Genomic DNA, 19,362 nt, shown 5'->3' with positions numbered 1-19,362 from the left:
GAATGCAGATATCTGGAGGCTGGAAACTAAGCTCAGCCATTGGACGACCAGGGAGCCTTCTTTCACCCTCAGGGGGGGTTTGAAGAGGAGGGGACCAGGGGAGACATTGGCAGACATCCTGGAAACAAAAGAGAAGACAAGATGCAGTGAGAGAGGGAATAACAAGCATGTCTAGTCATTGAATGACATCCTCCCTCCTGCATTCTTCCTTCCATGTACAGAAAGAAGCAGCAAAAGAAAGAGTTCCCCTGCTCTCTCCCACCCCCTGGTTAGGTAGAGACATCTGATCCAGAGAAGCCGCCACTCAGACTTTCTTCCATACTGTTGCATTGTTCATCGGAAAATGGCCAGAACCTCAGCAACCTGTTGTGGATGGGAAGCTGCTCATGATTTTGCTGTTTTGTGGGTTAAACCACAGAGCCTAGGACTTGCCGATCAGAAGGTTGGCGGTTCGAATCCCCGCAACGGGGTGAGCTCCCGTTGTTCGGTCCCTGCTCCTGCCAACCTAGCAGTTTGAAAGTACGTCAAAGTGCAAGTAGATAAATAGGTACCGCTCCGGTGGGAAGGCAAACAGTGTTTCTGTGTGCTGCTCTGGTTCGCCAGAAGCGGCTTAATAATGACCCGGAAGCTGTATGCTGGCTCCCTCGGCCAATAAAGCGAGATGTGCGCCGCAACCTCAGAGTCGGTCACGACTGGACCTAATGGTCAGGCGTCCCTTTACCTTTACTGCACCTATCTTTTTCCACTGAGCATAAACACAGCTGATGGCATAGTGAGGAATGTTTAATCCATAAACTTACGTGAAATGCGTTCCTCAGCTAGAGTCTAGCGTGCCAGGAACAGCGCAGGTATTTGCTAGGTGCTCCTGAGCCTTAGGAAGACTGAGCTGTTGGCCACTGAGCTGACGTTCGCCTGAGCAGCCGGCCAGCCACAGCAGCAACTGCTCTGCAGAATTCTTAGGTCAGTTACAGTCCAGTTAGAATCCTGACAACACCACAAATCATAACTCCAGGGTACTGGTCATTTGGAACATCAGGAAGTGGAAAATGGGAGGGAACTCAGTTCCCTTCTTTCCCAATGCAGAGTGTCTATTCCAGGACACTGCGCAGTTAAAACACGTTCTTCCTGAAGTCAGATTCAGAGCAGTTCCAGCAGTAAAAATGGTGATACAGTATGTGTATCTCAGCACAGATTTGTTTGATGGTCCTGAAAGCATTTCATAAAGGATCTCCATGTACAAGAAAGGCTAATAGCATGAGGCCCTGAACAATAAGAATTGCCTTGGCAAAATTATTGAAGACTCCTTACAAACCTCTCATTCTTCTTCCCCATCCCATCTTGTTTGGACATTATAGTAAGGGAGAAGATCTTAGCTCTTTTCCTTTGCACTGGGATTACATGAAATTTGTGCCATGGGACCCCATCACTCACACCAATACAGGCAACACCATTTTCAGAACCTAGGTGCCAATGATTTAAAATCGCTTTCCTAAGACACTTCCGTCAAAATATTTGTGTTACTTGCTTCCTGTTCCTTTCTGTGTTGATGCTACGAATGTGAGCTGCTCAGCTGCATGCAGTTTCCACTGAAGTGTGTGTGATTAACTTTGGGAACCAGCCTTTAAAAATCCAAAGTAGCTATCAAATTCAGAGGAATTAAAAGCTGTCATCTTTTTGACTATTTGAAACATCTTAGAACATACACAAATGTTAATGTTTGAAGGAAGGCAGCAAATGGAGCATTGGAGCCATCCATTCATTTCAGGAGTTGTGACCATTGATAAGATGAAGCACTTTCACATCGCATGGCAGTGTGCAGTGCTTTTAAAAAGGTAAAGGACCCCTGACAGTTAAGTCCAGTCACGGCTCTGGGGTTGCGCCACTCATTGGCTTTACTGGCCGAGGGAGCCGACGTTGGTCTGCAGACAATTTTCCCGGGTCATGTGGCCAGCAGAGCGAAACCAGAGCAGCGCACAGAAACGCCGTTTACCGTCCTGCCGGAGCGGTACCTGTTTATCTACTTGCACTTTGACGTGGTTTGGAACTGCTACGTTGGCAGGAGCAGGGACCGAGCAACGGGAGCTCACCCCGTCAAAGACGCAAGTCTAGTTCTGTATCTGCCTGACATACTCCACACCCAAATGCTCTCCCGTTCTGTTTCCCCCACTTAATCAGGATACACCATCTCCATTGAAAACTCTGCTCAGTGACACCCATCCAATAGAAAAGTGCTGACCGTCTTCATGCAGATACACTTCCATGCAGGGGTTTGGCCGACAAGTTCTTCCCGAGTGGGGGGATGTTTTCAGGGGCTCTTTGCTTTTCCCTGCCTCCCCTTTCATCCTCACCTGAGGAGATCTTGGCCATTCTCTTGACAGGGACCTCCGTTCTCAGGCCGGATTTCTGTTTTCCTTCATTCCTCCTTCTCCCGGTCTGGTTCCCTGAGAAAATAAGAGAGAGGAGGTTTCATGCAAGTCAAGGTGTGCAATGGATCTTCAGGGCATTTGGAAGGAAGAAAAGGTTCAGGAACAAGCGACGCAGCAGCCCCCCAAGCGTAAAAACACATTTGAACATATCGCTCATGAGATTCGCCCCCCCCCCTCAGGATATAAATGCAGAACATCCTGTGCTCCTATTAATATACAAAGTGGGGTATTTCATATGACCAGAACAGAGGAAGCTGCCTTATACGGAGCCAGACCAATTTTGGGAAAGTGCTACATGGGCCAGTCCACCAATTGGCTACCAATGAGAACATAGCAAAAGACAAAATGGCTGCCATATGGTGTGGTATGAAATAAATTTGCCTGTCTGTGGGGCGTGAAGGCCGCACCCTGCAAGACCCTTTCCACATGGCCTAGGCCCCGACTCGCTAGCCCCACAAAAGGGGCTCCTCATGAGGCCAGAGGAACATGGCCTGGCTGTGGGGCATGATTCGAAACCTCCAGTCCCAGTCCAGTGCTCTAACCACTGAACCACACTTCCCCCCACTGCAGTCTATAACAGCCTGGAGGGCCACAGATGCCTCATATTCTCTGGCTCTGAGATTGCCCAAAGTTTCCTTTCTCTCCCTTGTTGTGCAAAAAGAAAAATGCCCATGACAAAAGTGACATTTTTGGTTCTTTGGAGACAGTTCTGCTTCTCTCTCTCTCTCTCTCTCTCTCTCTCTCTCTCTCTCCATTTAAAGGAGCCTCATCCCTTTTTCCACCCAAATTCCTCCTGCACACAGCTTCAAGATTTCCATGAAGAACTAACTAACTGACCAACCATAATTGGAATTTACGAGATTAAGGAGATTATTTATTTTTATATAATGAAAATAGATGGGAGGATAAGTGAATTGCGCAAGGCAAGAATATATAGGATGGCAAAAATTAAAAGAAACAAAGAATATGATTTGGGTTCTTAAAACAACAACACATGCCTCCTCAGTGGATTTCAGAACAAATGTGTCTCTCTTTTTTAAAATTACCCAAACACTGTAATGCAAGGAGTTCTGGTGACAATGCAGTGAGATTCTACTCAGAGTAAGCCTATTGGAATGAATGGGTTTGAATTAGTTGTGTCCTTTAGTTTTTGCTTTTTATCTGGATAATGCCTAATTAGGGGTAGGGATTGGTTTGCTTTCTTTCTGTTCTTGTTTTTATTAAGTATTTTGTTGTGTTGTTGTTGTTGAAATTCCACAAATTGCACATCAGGATTCGTTACATAGTGAGTCCCCCCCCCCTTTTCTATTATCTGCTTCCCATCCCATTTCCTAGGATGTTTTTTTTCTTTTCCACCCTTAGCTGCAACTTATCTTCCCTCTTTTATATCAGAACTCTAATGCTCTATTAGAATTAAAAGAGGGGGAAACCCAGCCGGATGGGCAGGGTCTAACTAAATCATTATGGTTGTCTTATTTATTTGTGTTTTTATCTTGTCTAAAAAATAAAACTCCCCAAAACCAAAGTTGAAGCAAGAAGGAATCTTCAAATATTAAATAAATGCAAGGAGTGAATTGCCAGGACTTGGAAGCCCCCTGGTGATGAATTCACTCTTTCCACCCACCCACCCCCCTTTCAAAAATGTGCATGGAATGAATAAGCTGGCATTCAAATCTATTCTTTAAAAAAGAGTTCCCTGGGAAGTTGTGGCATCTCTTTCGAGAAGCAATGGAGTGCGCCTCTGGGGGGTGAAATCAAAGGATTTCAGCAGGCGCTAGAAGGAAAAACGAAGGAGACGCCTGCGAGAAGCCAAGTTACAGGGAACCAGGCAGAGGCCTTCTGGGTGGTGGCGCCTTCTTCATGGTGATCCACTGCTGCTTTAAGGGAGATCTGGGAATAAGTAGATTTGTTGCTGATCCAAAACACCCACCCACCCCCCATTAGGAAGGAAAATAGAAAAATCGCCACCCAACCCCACCCCACCCATCTTTCCCCCCTCCACCTCTTTCCCCTTTTCTTCCTAATGTCTCAACAAATGAAAATGATTTGTAAATGTGTTACATGGGGGGGGGGATACGAGAGAGAGACATTGCACACTTTTGTAAATCAACAAAATCTTTAATTAATAAATAAATACTAGTCATAAAAAAAGAGGCCTCGTCACCTGAAGGACATCAAAGCCCATCTGAAGTCCCAAAACAAAACTATCAGTTTCGTCTTTACGGTTGAAAGGAATCACATGTATAATCGTATGTTTGGGGACATCAGGTGGGCTCTGATGTCCTTCAGGTGAGCTTTGGGGTGTATGGCTGTGGCGTTTGCCTCCTAGGATGGGTTAAAATGGGTGTGATGTGATTGGCCAGTGAGAATGCAAGGGGGGAGTAAAAGTTTTGAAAGTCAGTTGAGGTTTGGGAGTTGGAGAAGGAAGAGGGAGGAAGAGGCAGTGGGTTGGTCAAGTTGTATTGGGAGAGAGGGAGAGGAATTGTTAGGGAGAGTCAGAGAGATAGTTGGAATAATCAGTTTGGAGTTGTTAGGAACTAAGATTAAGAAAGTGACAAGAGAAAAATAAACTGCAAGCATACGCTTGTCCCTGCATTGAAAAATAAACTTGATTATTTGTTAATGTTAACACCTGTCTGGACTCCGTGTGTCCCCGTGAGAAACGGGGTGGCGGCAGCCAAGAAAGCAATCACAGTGGTGGCCACATGTGGTGGGAGTGTGAAAAGATGAAAAATTTTGGGACTTTATATATAATGAACTGAAGAAACTTTTTAAGTATACATTCCCGAAAAAACTGGAGGCTTTTTTATTAGGGATAATAGGGGAGGAAGTAAAAAAGGAGGATCATAAGTTATTCCAATATGCTCCAGTAGCAGCTAGGATCCTTGTAGCTCAACAGTGGAAGTCACAGGAGACCCCAACGGTTATGGAATGGCAGGCTAAATTTTTTGAATACACAGAATTAGCTAAAATGACGTATAAAATCCGGCACCAAAAAGGGACAAAGTTTGAAGAAGAATGGGGTAAATTTGTGGCATACATAAGAATTAACTGTAGAAGTTTAAAAACTACAGGAGGGTTAACATAAATCCTGTGATGTGTATAGAAGTGAATAAGAATCTGTAAGAGAAGATATATATTAAGAAAACTGCAGCTGGGAAGGAAGGAAGTCTGGGCGTGTATATACGCAGTGTAAATAAGATGACACATAAAACGATGACTAAAAGATTGTTTTGTTTGTGAAAAAAACTCAATAAAAAGCATTTGCAAAAAAAGAAAGCAATCACAGTGGTGGCACAGGGTCAGTAGACCGTCAAACGTCCGGGGGCCCTGTGTGATCGCCACAAAATTGGTGGCAGCGGGGGGATTACAACCGTAGGTGGGATCACAACCGTACCTGCGGTGGCATAACATCACTACCTGTCACCACAGAAATGGTAGGCAAGTGGTGGGATTCGGTGGGGAAAACAATACACCTGGAGGGGGAAGGGTAAATCGGTGAAGGGATTACCTAGCGGGGGGGGGGGTGTAGTTGTGAGGTACCCAAGATAAGCCGCAAAGCCAAGATAACTAAGAGAAAGAGAGCTGCAAGTCTGTTCTGGTAGAGGATTTAGGCTCCTGGTCAGAGGAAGGAGAGCTTGAAGGGCTAGAGAGAAAACCCATAGCAGAGCTTTGGGACCAGAGTCTTGAGAGAAGCCTAGCCAGAAGAAACAGAACTGAGAGGAAATTTCTCTTATTTGTTAATTTATTGATAGTTCTCACTCACACAATATGTCACCCAAAAAGATAAGAAACCCTGTGAGGGAAACAACTTATGAAAGCTCTGAAGGAGAGGAGAATGGAAATCCTCAGAGGGAAGAGCAGAGTTTAGAAAATATAACTAATATTCAACCTGAGGCAGGAGGTCCAAAATTCTCTGAAGAATTTGAAAAGTGGAAGTTAGAACAAGAATATAGATTGGATTTGGAAAAGATTAAATCTGCACAGGAATTAGAAAGAATGCAATTTCAGTTGGAGATGAGGAAACTGGAATTGGCAGCTACGGAGAATCAAAATAATAGTAATAACACCAGTAGTCCAACTCAAGTGAAGGTAGATTTAAAGCGTTTTCCTGAGTTTAAGGAAAAAGTTTGCCCTGAGGCTTTCATTATATCATTTGAAAGAGCTTGTCAAGACTTTCAAGTGAAAGATAAGGATAAGATGACGATCCTTAGAGGCAGGATCAGTGGTCATTAGCACAAATTTATGCCCAAATGTCAGAGAACTATTCAAAAAATGTTGATATATTTAAGCAACTAATATACACCAGGTTTGGGATTACCTCAGAACAACTGAGAAAGAAATTTAGAAGTGTGACTAAAGTGAGGGAGGAGACATCCGCTCAGCTTGGGGCGAAAATCTCAAACTACCTCATAAAATGGTTAGAACAGGAGAGGGCAGACTCTGTTCCAAAAATCAGAGAAGTGTTTGCTCTGGAACAATTTTATGAAACAATAAACGACCAATTAAAATATCTTATAAAGGAAAGACACCCTCAAATCACTTCAAGAAGCCGCTAACTTAGCTGACCAAATAAATGAAATAAGGGACCATAGGTTCGATGAACCAAGTTTTGGCGGGAAAGTGTGGGGGACTAACAGAAATAAATTCCAACAAAGGGAAACCCCTCTTCAGAGAAAGACAAGGGAAATAGGCCATTGTCAAAAGGGCAAAATGACAAGCCCAAGCCAACACCAGTCTCACTGAGGAGAAAGGGTGGAAAACAAATTATACAAATCCCAAAGAAGTTCAGTGCTGGGGATGTGGAAAATTTGGCCACAAAAGTTTTAATTGTAGAGCTGGAGGAGAAAAGTCTGGTAACATTAGCCCTCAGAAAAAAACGTATTGCATCAAAGCTGAGGAGAGTCAAGCTAGGCAGGAAAGGCCGAAGCCTATCACTACAACTCCTTGCATTATACTGCTTGGGTAATTTAAAAAAAGAGAGACATATTTGTTCTGAAATCCACTGAGGAGGCATGTGTTGTTGTTATTTTAAGAACCCAAATCATAATCTTTGTTTCTTTTGGTTGGTGGTTTGAATTCTTTTGGTTGGTGGTTCGAAGGTTGGTGGTTCGAATCCTCGTGATGGGGTGAGCTCCCGTTGCTCGGTCCCTGCTCCTGCCAACCTAGCAGTTCGAAAGCACGTCAAAGTGCAAGTAAATAAATAGGTACTGCTCCGGCGGGAAGGTAAATGGCATTTCCGTGTGCTGCTCTGGTTTGCCAGAAGCGGCTTAGTCATGCTGGCCACAAGACCCGGAAGCTGTAGGCCGCCTCCCTCGGCCAATAAAGCGAGATGAGCGCCGCAACCCCAGAGTCGGTCACGACTGGACCTAATGGTCAGGGGTCCCTTTACCTTTACCTTGGGGTGGCCCAATGGAAAAAGCATGAGGATCCATGCTTCGAAACCACGTTTTTGGGCCACAGTATGGCCAGGAAGCCATGGATCCGTGATTTTTGTGTTGCATGCTGTGCCCATGGCCATGATGTTTGATCTGATGGTGACTTTGGGCTGATCTAGTGCAAAAATCATGAGGATCTATGAGGATCCGTGCTTCAATACCATGTTTTTGGGCCATGGAGTGGCCAGGAAGCTGTGGGTCCTAGTTTTTGTGTTGCAGGCTGTGCCCCTGGCTATGATGTGTGATTTGATGGTGATTTAGGGGTAGCCCAATGCAAGAAGAATGAGGATCCATGCTTCAAAACCATGTTTTTGGGCCATGGTATGACCAGGAAGCCGTGGATCTGAGCTTTTTGTCGTGCAGGCTGTGCCCCTGTGCATGATGTGTGATTTGACGTGAGTTTGGGGTGGCCCAATGCAAAAAGCATGAGGATCCAGGAGGATCCGTGCTTCAAAACCACGTTTTTGGGCCATGGTATGACCAGGAAGCTGTGGATCCGAGTTTTTTGTGCTGCAGGCTGTGCCGCTGGACACGATGTGTGATTTGACAGTGAGTTTGGGGTGGCCCAATGTGAAAAGCGTGAGGATCCATGAGGATCCGTGCTTCAAAACCACGTTTTTGGGCTACGGTGTCACCAGGAAGCTGTGGATTCGTGCTTTTTGTGGTGGATACTGTGCCCATGGCCATGATATTTGATCTGATGGTGACTTTGGCCTGATCTAATGCAAAAATCATGGGGATCCAACAGGATCCGTGTTTTTTAACCATGTTTTTGCTCCATTTCGGCAGCACGAAACAGTGGATGCGTGATTTTTTTTGGTTCTGCTTACAGATTAAAAAGTGGTCTACAGTATCATGGTGTTTTTATTTTGTTTCACTATAAAAATCATATGAATTCATGAGGATCCATGCCTCGGATCCATGTTTTTGTGGTGCTGCATCCACGTTTTTGATAGTCCAGTCTGTAGGCTTGCCTTCCAGGTGTGATTTGACACTGCATTTGTTGGAGTTATTTTTTAAAAAAGTGGAGGATCCATGAGGATCCGTGTAGATCCGCCTTTAACCCAGACCCAAGTGCACAATTATCAAGAACTGAATCCTACACAGGAGTAGACCCACCGGTTAGGCTTTAGTGGGTCTGCTCTGGAGGAGGCTCTGAAAAACGGAACGAGAGCGTGCATTAAGACCGGCCAAGATCATGCGAACAGAGTCAATATTTTAATTAATATTGGTTTATTAATTGGTTTATTAATTACAAGCAAACAGCAAAGAACCTGCACAAACAATGCTAACACCAAACCCTACGTATAGTAAGTAAAATAGAAAAATCGCCACCCGACCCCACCCCCACCCATCTTTCCCCCCCTCCACCTCTTTCCCCTTTTCTTCCTAATGTCTCAACAAATGAAAATGATTTATAAAAATGTTACATGGGGAAAAAACATGAAAGAGAGACATTGCACACTTTTGTAAATCAACAAAATCTTTAATAAATAAATAAATGACTACTAGACATAAAAAAGTGCCTCCTAACCTGAAGGACATCAAAGCCCACCTGAAGTCCCAAAACAAAACTATCATATCCTGATCCACGCAGATCCATCCGTGTATGAAGCGATCTGCGTGGATCTGGATCTGATAGTTTACGACTCCCTGTTGTAGGGTATAACATGGATAATAGTATGTTTTGGGACTTCAGGTGGACTTTGATGTCCTTCAGGTGAGCTTTGGGGCGTACGGCTTTCCTCCATCTCTACTGCGCAGGATTCCTCGGGAATGGCAAGAACTTTTGCACAGCTTTCCTCCATCTCAACTGTGGAGGATTTCTCTTGAATTACCAGATCTAGCAAAGAACCACACTTCGAACAAGTAGTTAGACTCTCGCTATTCACTGCACTTCCTGGGGAAATCACCACTACAGTTTCTATTAGAGATGTATCTGTTGCGGTGGTCCTGATGCAACATCTCTCAATCCCAACCAATGCTGCACTCAGCAGCTGGAAACCTGCAGCGATATAGCCTAGATAAAGAGAAGGTCCAATATGCTGCTCGCTGGGAATTTGAGGCAATTCAAAAGTTTCAGGGAAGTCAATTTCCCCATTTTGTAAGACAGCAGACATGTTCCATACCACAGAAATCAGGACAAGTATTCCTGCAGATAAGTTCAGCAGAGCTCCAAACCTAAAAAAGCGAAAGAGAAACTCCTGATGGTTTCCGGGCTTGAACACATTGTACAAGGCAAATGAAATTACTCCTAGGGCCACTGAATTCATAATGGAGGCTAATGCCATTAAATCCTGTGCAATAAAAATTTCCATCGGGAGGGTTGGATGTTGCTCATTGAGATCTTCACAATGCCAAAAAGAGTTGCCGTCATTAGAAGGGTCTTTCCAAAAGCAGACATCCCAGATTCCAATCCAGATGTTTCCAGAGCCGATCCCCTTGATGTTTTCCACACGCCACACTCTCCAGTTGACACTGAGTGCTGACACAATGCACATCGGCAAGGCCAAAATAGCCACCAGGAATGCAGATATCTGGAGGCCGGAAACTAAGCTCAGCCATTGGACGACCAGGGAGCCTTCTTTCACCCTCAGGGGGGGTTTGGAGAGGAGGGGACCAGGGGAGACATTGGCAGACATCCTGGAAACAAAAGAGAAGACAAGATGCAGTGAGAGAGGGAATAACAAGCATGTCTAGTCATTGAAGGACATCCTCCCTGCTGCATTCTTCCTTCCATGCACAGAAAGAAGCAGCAAAAGAAAGAGTTCCCCTGCTATCTCCCACCCCCTCGTTAGGTAGAGACATCTGATCCAGAGAAGCCGACACTCACACTTTCTTCCAGCACAGTGCTACTGATTTAATATACTGTTGCATTGGTCCTGTGAAAATGGCCAGAACCTCAGCAACCTGTTGTGGATGGGAAGCTGCTCATGATTTTGCTGTTTTGTGGGTTAAACCACAGAGCCTAGGACTTGCCGATCAGAAGGTTGGCGGTTCGAATCCCCGCAACGGGGTGAGCTCCCGTTGTTCGGTCCCTGCTCCTGCCAACCTAGCAGTTTGAAAGTACGTCAAAGTGCAAGTAGATAAATAGGTACCGCTCCGGTGGGAAGGCAAACAGTGTTTCTGTGTGCTGCTCTGGTTCGCCAGAAGCGGCTTAATAATGACCCGGAAGCTGTATGCTGGCTCCCTCGGCCAATAAAGCGAGATGTGCGCCGCAACCTCAGAGTCGGTCACGACTGGACCTAATGGTCAGGCGTCCCTTTACCTTTACTGCACCTATCTTTTTCCACTGAGCATAAACACAGCTGATGGCATAGTGAGGAATGTTTAATCCATAAACTTACGTGAAATGCGTTCCTCAGCTAGAGTCTAGCGTGCCAGGAACAGAGCAGATATTTGCTAGGTGCTCCTGAGCCTCAAGAAGACTGAGCTGTTGGCCACTGAGCTGACGTTCGCCTGAGCAGCCGGCCAGCCACAGCAGCAACTGCTCTGCAGAATTCTTAGGTCAGTTACAGTCCAGTTAGAATCCTGACAACACCACAAATCATAACTCCAGGGTACTGGTCATTTGGAACATCAGGAAGTGGAAAATGGGAGGGAATTCAGTTCCCTTCTTTCCCAAAACAGAGTGTCTATTCCAGGACACTGTGCAGTTAAAACGCGTTCTTCCTGAAGTCGGATTCAGAGCAGTTCCAGCAGTAAAAATGGTGATACAGTATGTGTATCTCAGCACAGATTTGTTTGATGGGCCTGAATGCATTTCATAAAGGATCTCCATGTACAAGAAAGGCTAATAGCATGAGCCATAAGAATCTCCTTGGCAAAATTATTGAAGACTCCCTACAAACCTCTCATTCTTCTTCCCCATCCCATCTTGTTTGGACATAACAGTAAGGGAGAAGATCTTAGCTCTTTTCCTTTGCACTGGGATTACATGAAATTTGTGCCATGGGACCCCATCACTCACACCAATACAGGCAATACCATTTTCAGAACCTAGTTGTCCATGATTTAAAATGGCTTTCCTAAGACACTTCCATCAAAATATTTGTGTTGTTTTCTTCCTGTTCCTTTCTGTGTTGATGCTCCGAATGTGAGCTGCTCAGCTGCATGCAGTTTCCACTGAAGTGTGTGTGTGTGTGTGTGTGTGTGTGTGTGTGTGTGATTAACATTTGGCCAAGCAATGGGCCTAAATCCATCTATTTCACCTGAAGTAACTTTGGGTGCCAGCCTTTAAAAATCTAAAGTAGATATCAAATTCAGAGGAATTAAAAGCTGTCATCTTTTTGACTATTTTAAACATCTTTACACAAATGTTAATGTTTGAAGGAAGGCAGCAAATGGAGCATTGGAGCCATCCATTCATTTCAGGAGTTGTGACCATTGATAAGATGAAGCACTTTCACATCGCATGGCAGTGTGCAGTGCTTTTAAAAAGGTAAAGGACCCCTGACAGTTAAGTCCAGTCACGGCTCTGGGGTTGCGCCACTCATTGGCTTTACTGGCTGAGGGAGCCGACGTTGGTCCGCAGACAGTTTTTCCGGGTCATGTGGCCAGCAGAGCGAAACCAGAGCAGCGCACAGAAACGCCGTTTACCGTCCTGCTGGAGCGGTACCTATTTATCTACTTGCACTTTGACGTGGTTTGGAACTGCTATGTTGGCAGGAGCAGGGACCGAGCAACGGGAGCTCACCCTGTCAAAGACGCAAGTCCAGTTCTGTATCTGCATGACATCATCCGCACCCAAATGCTAACCCGTTCTGTTTCCCCCACTTAATCAGGATACACCATCTCCATTGAAAACTCTGCTCAGTGACACCCATCCAATAGAAAAGTCCTGACCGTCTTCCTGCAGATACACTTCCGTGCAGGCATTTGGCCGACAAGTTCTTCCCGAGTGGGGGGATGTTTTCAGGGGCTCTTTGCTTTTCCCTGCCTTCCCTTTCATCCTCACCTGAGGAGATCTTGGCCATTCTCTTGACAGGGACCTCCGTTCTCAGGCCGGATTTCTGTTTTCCTTCATTCCTCCTTCTCCCGGTCTGGTTCCCTGAGAAAATAAGAGAGAGGAGGTTTCATGCAAGTCAAGGTGTGCAATGGATCTTCAGGGCATTTGGGAGGAAGAAAAGGTTCAGGAACAAGCGACGCAGCAGCCCCCCAAGTGTAATAACACATTTGAACATATCGCTCATGAGATTCGCCCCACCCCCTTAGGATATAAATGCAGAACATCCTGCGCTCCTATTAATATATAAAGTGGGGTATTTCATATGATAAGAACAGAGGAAGCTGCCTTATATGGAACCAGAACAATTTTGGGAAAGTGCTACATGGGCCAGTCCACCAATTGGCTACCAATGAGAACATAGCAAAACACAAAATGGCTGCCATATGGTGTGGTATGAAATACATTTGCCTGGCTGTGGGGCGTGAAGGCCACACCCTGCAAGACCCTTTCCACGTGGCCTAGGCCCCGACTCGCTAGCCCCACAAAAGAGGCTCCTCATGAGGCCAGAGGAACATGGCCTGGCTGTGGGGCATGATCCGAAACCTCCAGTCCCAGTCCAGTGCTCTAACCACTAAACTGAGGCATCTGATCAAGAATTGTATTTTAAAATGACCTTAAAGAAATATATATTTGTAAATGTTTGTATCTCTCATGCCAGGCAGAAACCATACTCTGGCAGCTGTTTATCTTCTTGATCAAGGGCCCCCCTGATCTATAGCAGTGCCTCAGGGTTGTAAAAGGAAATTACAGGCTGGGAGCAAAAGGTCACACTGACCATACAAATTATAGAATAATCAAGTTGCAAAACACAATTAAGAGTTGGTAAATAGTAAGAATTATTGTGCCTCCCATTAGAGACGAGCCACATTTTCATAAGGTTAAAAGGGCAAATAAACAGCAACTGGACTAGGCAAAGCAGCTCTCTGAAACTGCTTTGAATCTTTAGAATTTAGAATTTAGCTTAGCTTTTACTAAGTTCCCTTTCTTCTAAAAAAACTATATATGTTATGAAATATATTGGCTTAAATGTAATTATGCAAAGGATTTCGAAAGTTAGAAATGTTAGATTCTTATTTCATAGAATCATAAAGTTGGAAGAGACCACAAGGGCCATCGAGTCCAAACCCCTGCCGAGCAGGAAACACCATCAGAGCACTCCTGACATATGGTTGTCGAGCCTTTGCTTAAAGACCTCCAAAGAAGGAGATCTTTCATAGATGGTGTGTGAGGAGGTGAACCCAAAATATCTGTTTAAGATAAAAATTAGAACCATTAGCCATCTGTTTTGCAGGGAATAGGGCAAGAGGGGCCAAAGGTTATCTGGTAATTAAGGTGCCTGATCGAGGTAAATGTAAGATATATGACTACTTATTTGCCAATTATAAATAGAAGAAAATATAGCTCTCTGTCTCCCATAAAAGGTAATAGGAAATAGGTGTATCTTTTATGATTGGTTCTAGCAAACAGCCAATAGGAATTTCAACCAGGCTGATTGGACAGAGGCAGCCAAAGGGAGGAGAAAGGGGGCTGGATTGAGGAAATATAAGTGCTGGCCATAATGGCAGGAGGGCAGGCCAGAGCTTGGTAACCATATACCACTGTGCCTCTTATTTATTTGTCCGACAAATAAATTATTATTTTAATTTCTCTATTGCTGCGTTGAATATTTCATTCCAGCTAAGCGTTAACCACAAGCAGGGTGCTACAAAACCACACTCCCCCCATTGCAGTCTATAACAGCCTGGAGGGCCACAGATGCCCCATATTCTCTGGCTCTGAGATTGCCCAAAGTTTCCTTTCTATCCCTTGCTGTGCAAAAAGAAAAATGCCCATGACAAAAGTGACATTTTTGGTTCTTTGGAGACAGTTCTCCTTCTCTCTCTCTCTCTCTCTCTCTCTCTCTCTCTTCATTTAAAGGAGCCTCATCCCTTTTTCCACCCAACTTCCTCCTGCACACAGCTTCAAGATTTCCATGAAGAACTAACTAACTAACCAACCAACCAACCAATCAATCAACCAACCCATAATTGGAATTTACGAGATGAAGGAGATAATTTATTTTTATATAATGAAAATAGATGGGAGGATAAGTTAATTGCGCAAGGCAAGAATATATAGGATGGCAAAGATCAAAAGAAACAAAGATTATGATTTGGGTTCTTAAAATAACAACAACACATGCCTCCTCTGGATTTCAGAACAAATATGTCTCTCTCTTTTTAAATTACCCAAACACTATAATGTAAGGAGTTGTAGTGACAATGCAGTGAGATTCTACTCATAGTAAACCTATTGGAATGAATGGGTTTGAATTAGTTGTGTCCTTTAGTTTTTGCTTTTTATCTGGATAATACCTAATTAGGGGCAGGGATTGGTTTGGTTTCTTTCTGCTCTGGTTTTTCATTAAGCATTATGTTGTGTTGGTGTTGTTAAAATTCCACAAATTGCACATTAGAAGGGTCTTTCCATGTGGCGTTTGCCTCCTAGGATGGGTCATAAGGAAAGGGTTAAAATAGGTGTGATGTGATTGGCAAGTGAGAATGGAAGGGGGGGAATAAAAGTTAGAATGGGAGGTTTGAAAGTCAGTTGAGGTTTGGGAGTTGGAGAAGGAAGAGGGAGGAAGAGGCAGTGGGTTGGTCAAGTTGTATTGTGAGAGAGAGAGGGATTGTTAGGTTGAGTCAGATAGCAAGTTGGAATAATCGGTTTGGAGTTGTTAGGAACTAAGATGAAGAAACTGAGAAGAGAAAAATAAACTGCAACCATACGCTTGTCCCTGCATTTAAAAATAAACTTGATTATTTGTTAATGTTAACAACTGTCTGGACTCCGTGTGTCCCCGTGAGAAACGGGGTGGCGGCAGCCAAGAAAGCAATCACAGTGGTGCCACATGTGGTGGGAGTGTGAAAAGATGAAAAAAAATTGGGACTTTATATATAATGAACTGGCTCTGAGATTGCCCAAAGTTTCCTTTCTCTCCCTTGTTGTGCAGAAAGAAAAATGCCCATGACAAAATGTGACATTTTTGGTTCTTTGGAGACATTTCTGCTTCTCTCTCTCTCTCTCTCTCTCTCTCTCTCTCTCTCATTTAAAGGAGCCTCATCCCTTTTCCCACCCAACTTCCTCCTGCACACCCCCACCCCAGCTTCAAGATTTCCATGAAGAACTAACTAACTAACCAACCCATGATTGTAATTTACGAGATTAAGGAGATAATTTATTTTTATATAATGAAAATAGATGGGAGGATAAATTAATTGCGCAAGGCAAGAATATATAGGATGGCAAAGATCCAAAGAAACAAAGATTATGATTTGGGTTCTTAAAATAACACCAACACATGCCTGCCCAATGGATTTCAGAACAAATATGCCTCCGAGAACTCCCATTCCCAGAGTTCCCTAGGAAGTTGTGGCATCTCTTTCCAGAGGCAATGGAGTGCGCCTCTGGGGGGTGAAATCAAAGCTTTTCAGCAGGCGCTAGAAGGAAAAACGAAGGAGACGCCTGTGAGAAGCCAAGTTACGGGGAACCAGGCAGAGGCCTTCTCAGTGGCGGCACCTTCTTCATGGTGATCCACTACTGCTTTAAGGGAGGTCTTGGAATAAGTAGATTTGTTGCTGATCCCAAACACCCACCCACCCCACTCACACATGAAAACAAAGACCACCACAGCCAACTACAAATGAATAACCACACCCTAGGCCAACCCCAACCTCTCTCACCACCAAAGGAACACAAGCGAACAGCAAAGAACCTGCACAAACAACGCTGACACCAAACCCTACATATAGGAAGGAAAATAGAAAAATCGCCACCCGACCCCACCCCTACCCATCTTTCCCCCCCTCCACATCTTTCCCCTTTTCTTCCTAATGTCTCAACAAATGAAAATGATTTGTAAATGTGTTACATGGGGGGGGGGGGGAAACATGAGAGAGAGAGACATTGCACACTTTTGTAAATCAACAAAATGTTTAATAATTAAATAAATAAATACTAGTTTTTGGGAGAGGAGTGCAAGTAGCTAGCCATGCCTAGGGCACAAAATAGCCTGGCATCAGCACAAGGCCAACAAACACAAAAAGGAAAAACATCAATGGGGTACACGCCAGCTGGGTAACCCTAGCTTCTACTGAGAGCTCCTCACCCAAGCCAAGAAGGGCTCCTGTGCTCTTCTGTGCAATGCTAAGTGCAAGATGTAGGTCTTTGTGACATTGCGGCACATGACAGAGGCACTGACGACAGAGAAGTAGCTGGTGAGTAGTTGCTTGACCGAGGGGGAGAGGACAGCAGAACAGGGGGCTCCTTCAGCTCCTCCCAAACACACTCCTCCCACCATCCAATTAGACATTCATGTTCCAGAGATTGCATCTGCAGGTTCAGGTGACTCAAATCTATGTATAGTATTGACACGCACAGGGGACAGAAAATAGTTTAAAGATTCTGTCCCGCAACTAGTCGGGCTGAGCAATATATCGACCATATCGCCACTTTGGTTTCATAATATTTGACTTGCCAATAGATTGCGAATCATGAAGTGTGTGAGTGCGTGTTGTACAAAAATCACAACGTGGGAAAAACTGTGAAGCCAGCCCATGCCCCTACATAGCTCCACCCTTATTTCAGATATTGCCATATATCAATATATTCCAATATTTAGCAGTTTGCTACTCCCTGTTGCAGGGAGTAACATGTATGATGGTATGTTTGGGGTTTTCCTCCATCCCCACTTCACAGGATTCCTCTGGAATGACAAATTCTTCTGCATGGCTTTCCTCCATCTCAACTGTGGATTTCTCTTCAATTACCAGATCCAGCAGAGAACCACACTTTGAACAAGTAGTTAGACTCTTGCTTTTCACTGTGCTTCTTGGGGTAATCAGCCTTACAGTTGCTATTTGACATTTATGTGTTGCGATGGTCTTGACGCAAAATCTCTCCATCCCTACAGAACCTAAGCAAATTGATCTCCAAAGGTGTTACGGAACCTACGTAAAGTTGTTAAATGTTACAAACATTATGCCTGAACCTATCCTTTCGACTTGACAGCTCAGGGAAGATACCAAGGTTATGAATCCTATAAAATCAACCCCTTTGCCAAGTTCCTCCATTCCAGCACCATTTTGCCCTTGGAAAAAAGACTCTTTCCCCTTCCACCTCCCCAAGCTTGAAGACATGGATACACACCTCCTGCCCCAGGAAATTCCTAGATGTGACAATTGCTGGGCTCCTTGTTCTCCAAGGGAAGCCAAATCTCATCCCCAGACTTGCCTCCGGCTCCAGACATGCCAAGGAAATTCGGTTGTACTTTGGGTTGTGGGTACTTAAGACATGTTTGCCTATGATGCTAAGCTAATACTGTACTTGGGTGTTGCCCTGACATAGCTGTCTATGCTAATCTTGTGTAACCCTCCCTTTTTGTGACATGTTAGTGATGTAGCAATGATGTATTGATGCGGTGCAAACTGTAATCTGACATATGGTGGGAAAGTTTTCAATGTCAATGTGGCCCCATGCTCTGGGTTCACTGGCTGCTGTTGAACCTGTTGCGCAACAATAAAGGCTCTGAGTCTACTGACTGCGGTTTTGCTCCAAATTGCTTGCTTGCTGGAATTTCCTTCTTTTACTGACCACATGGACCTGTGGGGGGGACCTGTACCCCGACAAGCTGGGCTGTTGAGTAGTCTCTCAACCCGGAATTTTCCTTAACAGTGTGGAACCTTTAATGGAGCAATCTCCCTGCTCCCCCCCCCCAATATTGTTCCTTAGACTGTCCCTGTGGCTGAGTTTTTGTTTTTTTAAGAAAAGCACGTTTTACATCAAATTTAACTGTGGATTAAGCTGGGGGAAGGGAGGGGTCACTCTTTCTCTCCTAAACCTCTCTTGTCCATCACCACCCTTTTCTGGGCACAAGTATTTTAGACAGCCCACCCCTGTTTCCTTCCTATGCAGAGTTTAGGCCCAATATGCTGCTATTACTGTTATTATTGTTAGCTTTGCAATGGTCATGGGGGATAATTTGCAGGAAATGTGTGGCTTACTGTGTTTCTTTTTTAAAAAAGATCTATTTGCAAAAGGTTTATATAGAAAATCAATCAATCGATTAGTAATAGGTCCTCAAAACACCTGGGGAGGTACTGCTGCTAAAAACTATTCCCCCTCCCTGCCCGTCCCACTTCTAATGCTAACCCTCTTCCTCAGTCAAGATGGGATTTCAGCTCAAAGAGAGTTGGACAACTTGGGGGTTTCAGCAGGAAATTCAAGGCAGCCCCCTGCCTGAATGAGACTGGATTCCCCTGCTAAAACGAAGAAGGGGGACTGTTTAGGAGACAAACCCGCTTCTGAATCAGGAAGGGGTTTGCTTGGAATCCCGCCCAACTGAGCAGAATTTAAGCCCGGCTCATCGGCTGACGTTCAGACATCGCCCGGCGCTGGGCAGGATGGCACACCGAGCCTCCTCACATCTGTTCAAAGGAGGCTGCAAAGCGGGGGT

The 19,362-nt window shown here is 44.6% G+C and overlaps 1 protein-coding gene across 1 annotated transcript; it reads right to left on the bottom strand.

The window, feature by feature from the left end:
- Positions 1–9,386: 9,386 nt before the first annotated feature.
- On the bottom strand, positions 9,387–17,812 carry LOC128409649 (uncharacterized). The gene is made up of 3 exons (XM_053380214.1): positions 17,605–17,812; positions 12,710–12,914; positions 9,387–10,507 (listed from the first exon to the last, which is right to left on the bottom strand). The coding sequence occupies exons 1-3, from the start codon at positions 17,810–17,812 to the stop codon at positions 9,508–9,510; spliced, it is 1,413 nt and encodes a 470-aa protein (XP_053236189.1). The 3' UTR covers positions 9,387–9,507.
- Positions 17,813–19,362: the final 1,550 nt, after the last annotated feature.

Source organism: Podarcis raffonei, chromosome 2 (genome assembly GCF_027172205.1).
Source record: "Podarcis raffonei isolate rPodRaf1 chromosome 2, rPodRaf1.pri, whole genome shotgun sequence".
Taxonomy (NCBI): domain Eukaryota; kingdom Metazoa; phylum Chordata; class Lepidosauria; order Squamata; family Lacertidae; genus Podarcis; species Podarcis raffonei.
The sequence above is the reverse complement of the archived record's forward strand: the minus strand, read 5'-3'. Positions and strand labels throughout refer to the sequence as shown.